Source organism: Apaloderma vittatum, unplaced genomic scaffold (assembly GCF_000703405.1).
Source record: "Apaloderma vittatum isolate BGI_N311 unplaced genomic scaffold, ASM70340v1 scaffold16003, whole genome shotgun sequence".
Classification (NCBI taxonomy): domain Eukaryota; kingdom Metazoa; phylum Chordata; class Aves; order Trogoniformes; family Trogonidae; genus Apaloderma; species Apaloderma vittatum.
The window spans coordinates 1-8584 of record NW_009708764.1 but is presented as its reverse complement, the minus strand read 5'-3'; the positions used below and the strand labels follow the sequence as shown (position 1 = coordinate 8584).

Sequence of the window (8584 nt, the reverse complement as noted above, 5' to 3'; positions counted from 1 at the left end):
CATTTAAGTAAGATACTGAAGAAAAATTAGGCTGTTAACATGAAGTCAGCTAAAATTTACCTTTTCTTGTATTCGGTACAGGTTTTGTGTAGTGATAGATACAGAAAATTGACGGCTCTTTTTTAAATGAACCATATAGAAAATGCAAAAAAAAAAGAAAAAAAAAAATCTGTCCAAGAAATGGAAATTTGGGTAGGAAAAGGAGTGAACTATCTTCATGTAAGATTGTGATAGAAAATGCAAAAAAAAAAGAAAAAAAAAATTGACCAAGAAATGGAAATTTGAGTAGGAAAAGGAGTGAACTGTCTTCATGTAAGATTATATACATACCACATAACTCGATACCAAGTTCTTTTTATGGTATACTCCTTTGGTTTTGAATGTTACTCTTAGATAAATGAACCAATTTGGCAGACCTGCTGGCAGTTAGGGGTGGCTGGGGGAAGAAAGAACAATGTAACTTCTTATTTAAAAATCTCCCTCTGCAGAAATGGCAGATTAAAGGGGGAGATCCTTCCTCATCCTCTTGCTTACAAGCCATGTTTGGATCTCTGCTGTTTTAAAGAGTGAGTAAAAGTTCCAATTATACAGGTGTTTGTGCTAGAGAATAATGCAGAATGTTGACGTGCTGTAATTGCGCCGCGTTTGAAGAAAATGAAGCCATTTGTTACTAGGATGTGATAGTCTTTTAGCCTGCGGCGAATTTCTGGGTAGCAACAATATTTATATATCCTTTAAAACAGGAGAACAGGGATGTTTTTCAGATTAAATCCTTCTGGGAGAATAGAAGCACTACAGGAAAATACAAAGCAGTGTATTTTCACCAAAATGTGTTCCAGTTCCAGTTGACTTCCCCCTCCCTGCCCCATGTTAGATGAAAAAGAAGGAAGGTTTGACTGAGTTTCAAAACAAGTTATAATTGTGAGATACTAGATTTTTTGCTTTGTCTGGGTTTCACTCAAACAGCTGTGAACTGGGTTTCACAAAATTCTTCTGGGACACTTTTGTTTTTTTTAAAATACACTTTTTTTAAAGGAGGCTTGGAGGTATCAAAACCCAACTGCTGAAATACAAGGCTTTCGCTGCTAAATGGCTTTAATACCACTTTTTAAAGAATTTTTTTAAAACTATGATTTTTCTAGGACTGCATGCTGTAAACCAGATAACCTCTTCTGAAATCAGGTCACTCATCAATAGGTTGTATTTGGGTCAGTGTGGGTTTAGGGAGGGCCGTTCAAAAGTTCTGCATTTACTGAACCGTAATCAGAATTGCAAATAGTTGTGGCTTTTGCTTAAACCTTCGTTGTGCCTCTGCCTTTCTGTTAAGGTGACATGAGAAAGAGGAAAAGAAAGAGGGGAGCAGGGAAGAGGGAGTGATAAAAAATACTTATATTATAGTTACTGGTGTTTATAGTTAAAGTTGAGCAAAGCTAATACGTTCACTCGCATGTGTAGTTTTCAGAATTGTTATCTGTAAGCGTTGCTCTCAGCAGCATAAGGTTTATCTCTTTTTTCCAATGCATTTATCTAAGTTTACGGCATAATTAGCAAGAAAAAATTCAAATAAACGCTGGCAGTGCAGCCTTTCACATTTGCACTTACTGTGCTTGCAGCTTCTTTTAGTTCAGCAGTGCCAGGCTTCTCCAGCGTGAATGCTTTGTTGCACAAGGTGGTTTCGGTTATTTGTATTTTTTTCCCTGTGATTTCCTTGACTGTAAAGACATCTCAATGTTAAAAATATTGTTTAGAGATTGGTTAGGAAGGTGAGAAGATGGAATCTTAAATCTTGTCTCAGATTCCTTAGGCATTTGCTATATGCACTTTGGACCGTAAGGTGATGCAGGGCAGTGAGATTTGCTTCTTAAAGGAAGCTGAAATCTTAAAAAAAAATAAAATAAATATATTACTTACCCCTAGCAAAAATGTAAAGAACCTTCACAATTGTTGCAAATTTTTTTTTTTTGTGTGGTCATTGATGATGTTTCTGTGGCAATCTCATGTAGGAATACATTATTGTTTCTTTTTTTTGAATGATGTTTTTGAAGTCAGGAGGGAGAACTTTGGAGGACAAATGAGATTTATTTCATCTGGCATACTTTTTTTTTCCTACATCTGTGTTTCCTCTTTGCCACCAAGTGTGGGGTATTGATACAGAGTCGATAGAATGTAGAGTCTGTATCTCATGTTATGAGTCCTATATATTCCTCTCATTTATAGTTTTGAGCCTTTCTGTTTCAAGATTTAATAGGAGCCCAGCCAAGCAGATACAGTTCTGTGAGGTATTAAAATAGCCTGAAACTGTGACCAGGCAACAGTGTCCTTTTGATTTTTTTGTATATGCCTGTTGAGTAACGTTGACTAAGCTGTGAAGCTATAGTAATAAAGATTAAAAAAAAAAAACAAAAAACCCCACACCGAAATTGAAGCCCATTTAATGGAAGTAAGTCTGGTAAAATTTGGAATCTGTGCTGCTGTTTGGCTTTTAGTGTCCTGCTCCGTCGTGGCCCTGTGGGCAGCAGGCTACGATGGTGTGGTAAGACAGGGAGAGTTTTGAGTTGGGAGATGGATAAAGGAAGTCAGAGTGTCAGGAATAAATACCTTCAGAAGTTAATACCTGTCTTGTCCTTGTGCTGCAGATGTTTTTGTCTTCAGGTGTTGAGCTGCCCAGAAGGAAGTCTTACAGCAAGGGAGTTTTGTTTGTTTTCTCTTCAGAAAGCAGCTGATGAACTGCAATGAATGTACATTTTAGTGTATGTCAGGAGGTTAAGTACTCCCAGAATAAACTCGTGTTACTGCGTGTTCAGCTTCTAAAGTGCCATAAGGTATTTGCGTGTTGTCTGGACAGTAAAATTTGGGTTCACATTAACAACCTCAGAGGAGTCTCAGTTGTTATAACTGCAACTGCTTTCATTTAGCCTTGCTCAGACCTGCGTTTCATTCTTGTTCTGAGGTCTCCACCTCAGCGACTGCTGCCTCAAAAATGAAGGTGCAACTGTCACTGCTTTCACTTCTATCCAAGTAGGCAGCTGTGCGTTTATTCCCATGGAGAGGCGAAGAAGGATTCAGTGAATGTCTGAGATAATGGTGATAACTTGGGTATGTGCCATCCAGAGGTGATTTAAGCGACCTGGTCCTTTTGAGTAAGGTCTATGTAAGAATTTAAGGCTTGAATAGTCTTTTCTAAAATTGTAGACCTTTTATGTTCATTGCTGGTGATTAACATTTCTGGTTCTGCAACAGCTCAACCGAATTAAATTTATATGATGTAAAATCAACTTCAAAAGTTCATTTAGTTCCAGTACTAAGTGGAGTGCGCAGTTCCTGGAAGTAAAATTTTGGTGTAGCAGGGCTTTTGCAGTGGTTTTCTGGTGTGGTGTATAATCTCCTTGGACTAAATCTTCAGTGAATCAAGCAGGTCCTAAGAATGTTCTGTTAATCCTTGGTTTAACAAAAAATAATTTTTAACCTCTAAATTAAGTAATTGCTCAGAGATGGTATTTAGTTTATCAGAATTGCCAAAGATGTTGTAGAAGCTTCCCCATGTGGTTAAGCTGTGCTGCTGGTGCTAAAAATGTCAGCAGGACGAAAGACTAAATGGTAAGAGAAAATGGAAATGGCTTTTCAGTTTTGGGGGTTTTTTTGTTGTTTTTTCTTGGGGGGGGGGTATTTTTGTTTTGTTTGGGAGAAAAACCCCACAACCTCCAACGACTGTCTTTTGCCTCCTAAGGCTGACCAGGGAGTGACTTCAGTCCCTTGGATGTGTGTGCGCACGTTGCTTTCTGCTATTTATATATGAGGCAAGTTTAGAAACTAAAACTTCTCCTAGTTCCACTTAAGGTTAAAAAATGCTACATCTAGGAACCAAAACCTGACCTGGTGGTTTTCTTTCAGGAGTGAAGACTAACGATAACATTAAAGGGGAGGGATTCTCGTGCATTTAACTTGGTAACTCTGCAAAACATAAGCCTGTTTTACCAGAATTGCCCAGAGTAGCTTCTCCTTGAGGTCTTGTTCTCATTAACAACTGAACTTTTAAGCTGTTTTAGCTTTACACCTCTCAAATCAAGTTATCCTTTTTTTATTATTAAATGTTCTGTTTTATTTTCATTTCATGAGCCTTGTTAAACAAATCAGATGTCTTGTGGGGGGGGGAATGCTTTAAGATCATTAATTTTTCTCAAGTTCATAAGCAGCTGACAGCAGAGGCAAAACGTGTCAGCTTGGGCTTGCGTGAAGCCGTTGCTCTCCTTGTTCCAAGCTTGGCCTGTCACTGAGAGCTTAAAATCTTTTAATTGGTAATACATATAATTAGAGGCCTGGTAACATATATTGCTTTTATATTTCCTGTTTCCTTCTGTTTAGGTAAAAAATTTTGCTGTCATTTACCTTGTGGATATCACTGAAGTACCGGACTTCAACAAGATGTACGAGTTGTACGATCCCTGTACCGTCATGTTTTTCTTCAGGTACGCAGCAGTTCTAGAATGTGACCTGGTTAATGACTTTTTTATTTTTTTTTTAAATCAAGCCAAATGCAGTGTGTCAGTAGATCATTTCTAAATGCACATCAGTGTTCTGATGGTTCTATTTTTATTGCTTCGCAAAAGAGTAAACTGATTAAATAGGGGAAGTGGTTTGTTTTCCCGTTAGTGACGGTGTTTTGGTAATAGAGTACAAACTCAACTTTTATTATCCTTTGGGTTGGTTTTCAGTCTGAAACTCCCCATAGAATGCCACAGGAATACACCAGTCAAGCTTGTCAAACTTGCGTTAAATGGTATTTTTGTGGGGGATATAAAGCTTCTTTCTGAATTAAACCACCATGTTAACTTGTCTGTGGTTGGTTTGTTGTTTATTTGTTTGGTTTTTTCCTCTCCCTTTAAAGGAACAAACACATCATGATTGATTTAGGTACCGGTAATAACAACAAGATCAACTGGGCAATGGAAGATAAGCAAGAGATGATCGACATTATAGAAACTGTTTATAGAGGAGCCCGCAAAGGTCGAGGTTTGGTGGTGTCGCCGAAAGATTATTCCACTAAATACAGATACTGACATTTCTTTCGGGCTGCCTTTTTTTGTTTTGTTTTTTTTTAAAGTCTACTTGAATTTATTCTTGTGTATGTGTGTACATATATATATTAAAAGAAAAAAAAAAGCTACCAATCTGTCGACTTTGTGCATATTTTGAATTAAGAGGTTTGAAGTCCATTCGGAAAAGTAGAAGACATGAAGGCTGGAACTGTCGGACTGCAGAAATACCGCAGCTGAATTTTGGGTAGGTTTTTTATTTTTAAATCTGTGCTGTCCTTTTGGTATGATGTATTTTTGTACATAAAAAGCCTGTTTGCAGAAAACAGTTTCAACTGGTTTGGTTTTGTTACATGAATATCTGGCTTTTTTTAAAAGAATAAAGCGAGTTCCACTTATTCACCTTAACTTTCTTTGGCTAATTACATATCAGAATGAAAACAAATGCAATTGGATGCAGAGTCATTAGTGTTAAAGATGATGCTGGTGGCGTGGTCAGCAGCTGAAGAAAAGATGAGCTGTGCTTTCTCTCATCTGACCTCCCTTTCGTCTAATATTTTAACACACACACGTACTTGTGAGACTTGGGCTGGATTCTGCCACAACACGGTGTTCGAAGGTTTCGTTTCTGACAACTTTTGCCTTGTGGTAACGGAGCCAGCTTTGGGGTGGTTTTGGTTTGGTTTTTAACTGGTAGGTGTGTCTAAATAGGGCTTAAGAAAAAACAAACTGGACTATGCATGAAGGAGATTGTCTTGTGACAAACTGGATCAAAGCTAAGGAGAATACGCTCTTCTTGATGTCAGGGATATTTTAGAATGAGTCAGGAAAGTGAAACTTGGGGTCCCAATTTCTGCTGAAGTTAATCTGGTTTACGTGGGTTATTAATTACGAGATTATTCTGGAAGGGACCGCCAACTTCCCAGTCAAAGGTCAGGCTCGGAGAGGTTGCGCAAGGCTGTATCTGGTGTTTTCTGTAAGGATGGAGATTCCACAGCCCTTCAGGAAAGCCTGTTCTGCTGCTTGAGCACCCTCAAAAAAGTTGAAAAAAATGCCAACATTTTGGAGGACAAGAACCACGAGGTTTTCTTCTGCTGCTGCGTCTTGTTGGGGACACATTTGGTAACGAGAATTCCTCATCTGTCTCTTAAGTCCTTAAAACAGGCTGTTTCATCACAATGGGCTCAGGTTAACTGGAATGGGTATACCTGGGTGATATTACCTGTGCGCGTGTGCGCAGCTTTGGGTGGGCTGTGAAGAACAAACGGCCACTATCTGCAAATCCTGAGGTGTCCTTCAGTGCAGGGCAGCTGACGTTCATCAGACCTACAACGTTCTGCAAAGGCCCCTCCGTAATAACGTCACTGAGACGCGTTTTGTAATGTGAAACATTCAACGAAGCGTCAAAACGGCGCGCGCGGATGGAAGGGCTGTCAGAGAAGGATGTTATTCTGAGAACGTTTACGTTAAAAAAAGCCTGAGGTGTCCTTCAGTGCAGGGCAGCTGACGTTCATCAGACCTACAACGTTCTGCAAAGGCCCCTCCGTAATAACGTCGCTGAGACGCGTTTTGTAACGTGAAACATTCAACGAAGCGTCAAAACGGCGCGTGCGGATGGAAGCGCTGTCAGAGAAGGATGTTAGAGAACGTTTACGTTAAAAAAAAGCAACAAAGAAACATGGTTAAAATTTTAATATGAAAATGAGCGAAGTACGTTTTCATACATTGACAAAGTCTGCAAAGGGTTAAGTTTGCGGAGGTTTTGCCTTCCCTGAAACTTAACAGATCTTTTCCCAGTTACAGGAAATAGAGCGTCCTGTTTAGGTGAATAAATTGACATTATATTGCAACATCGTGCAAGCATGTTGGTCTTCACTGACACTTTTTGTGACCGGTGACACTGCCTGTGAGCTTCCAGGTGCCGAACTGATCTCTTCTCTCCCCTGACTGCATCCTCAGTTCAGTGCTGCAAAGAAATGGGGAGTAAGTAGGTCAAGGGGTTTAATTATTCATGACGGTGGTTCAGCATCACGATTTTACGTTGCAGAGCGTTGGATGGCAATGCTAAAGTTATCCTGGCTCCTTCCACCCCGTCTTAGTGCCATGAGAAGGAACCGCTGCTGTGCTCGGGGTGTGCGTGTGCTGAGCCACACGGGGAAGCTGGAGCAGGTTTAGCAGCAGATGTACATAAATTTACACCTGAGAGAACCCTCAGTCAGGCTGGTCAGCAGACCTGAGGGACAGGAACAGTGGGCAGGAGTGCTTGAAGCTGTTTTATTAAGAATGTGTGGCTTCAGTTTACATATTTGGGATTAACCTGCATTACTGCTCACGCATGGCGCTGAGCTGGAACAGCTGCAGCGGCCCTTTTGAAAAAGTGGCAGCACGTGGCTCTCGGCAAGAAGAAATCCAAGGCAATTTGAAATTATCTTTTTTTTAATTCAGTACACTTTAAAATCTGAGTAAATGCAGGTGTGATAAATATCTAAATAATATTTTCATGCTCGGTGCTGCCCATGGTTCAAAACTAAATGGGAATGTGTATAAATATATAAAACACGTACAAATTAAGTTTCTTTACCCTCAACTCTTCAGCGGTGTTTCTGATCCCAGCCTCTGTCATCAGGTCAGCAACGTGCTTCTGCATGTCATCAATGCGCTCACCCATTTCTTCCAGTAAAAAAGTTAAAGATAACTTGCAAATAAGAGCTGTAGGATTTTGCAGATTGTTTTTGTTCTGTGAGGAAAACAAGCAGCTTTCTTCTAGATGCTTTTTACGTATTTATGCGTAACGCAAGGCAAAGCATGCACGAGGTTGTATTATTATTGCAAAACAATCCCACTTGAAGCATTCATGTTCTTAATATTTTCAGATGCCTGCGTGCGTGCCCATGAGTGAATGGGAGGTATTTTAGGTGATACCATACAGTCACCCTACACAATTGGAACACGAGTGCTGCTAAAACATTATCCTTCTCTTGCGCTAAAGCAGACACTTCCCGAGAGGTTTGGAGAAAAAAAAAAAAAAGGAAAGAAAAGCGCAATAAATCTGCAGTTTCAGAACGCCGAGGTCGTTTTGGTCAGTGCATCTAATGAGAAAGCTCCGAGCCTCTTGGGGTCTGAATTTCTCTTTTGGAGGGCTCACCTGCCTGCCTGCGCTCCGGAGCTAAACCCCGCGGTTGATAACCCAGCCGTACGCCGGTTTAGGTGGCGGTTTTGAAGCCGGTTGCTTTTTAAAAGTGTCTCCACAACGTGCCCCCGATTTGATCTGAAAGCCAGGAGGTGGGAGCTCAGGGGTGGCGATGCTGCTGCTACCCAAACCCTTTTTGAGTAAGGGGAAAAATAAAGGGGCTTGGGGGGAAACCCAGCTGATTTTACCGCTTAGCGACGCCCATCGTTACAGCTGGATTTTGGGCAAGAAGCTCGTCCCGGTGTTAGAAAGCAAAGCCCATCTTCCCACGCACACACAGCCCCCGGTGCAGGGCGGGGATCTGGGGGGAAAACCAGGATATTTCTCAGCGTGATCTTTTCGGTCAGAGCCTGGAAATTCT

The 8584-nt window shown here is 40.5% G+C and overlaps 2 protein-coding genes across 2 annotated transcripts in view; one reads left to right on the top strand and one right to left on the bottom strand.

The window, feature by feature from the left end:
- The window catches only part of TXNL4A (thioredoxin-like 4A), a 5826-nt gene extending 665 nt beyond the window's left edge, over window positions 1-5161 (top strand). Inside the window, exons 2-3 of the mRNA XM_009866680.1 lie at window positions 4363-4466; window positions 4886-5161. Coding sequence (XP_009864982.1) covers window positions 4363-4466; window positions 4886-5057 — 276 coding nt within the window. The 3' untranslated portion in view covers window positions 5058-5161. The remainder of the gene's footprint in view (window positions 1-4362; window positions 4467-4885) is intronic.
- Window positions 5162-6629: 1468 nt separating this feature from the next.
- Window positions 6630-8579, bottom strand: HSBP1L1 (heat shock factor binding protein 1-like 1; the record flags this gene model as incomplete). The annotated part of the gene is made up of 3 exons (XM_009866681.1): window positions 6630-6656; window positions 7615-7709; window positions 8546-8579. Coding segments are annotated over 3 exons (156 nt in total), but the record flags the coding sequence as incomplete, so codon positions are not given.
- Between the last annotated feature and the right edge of the window lie 5 nt (window positions 8580-8584).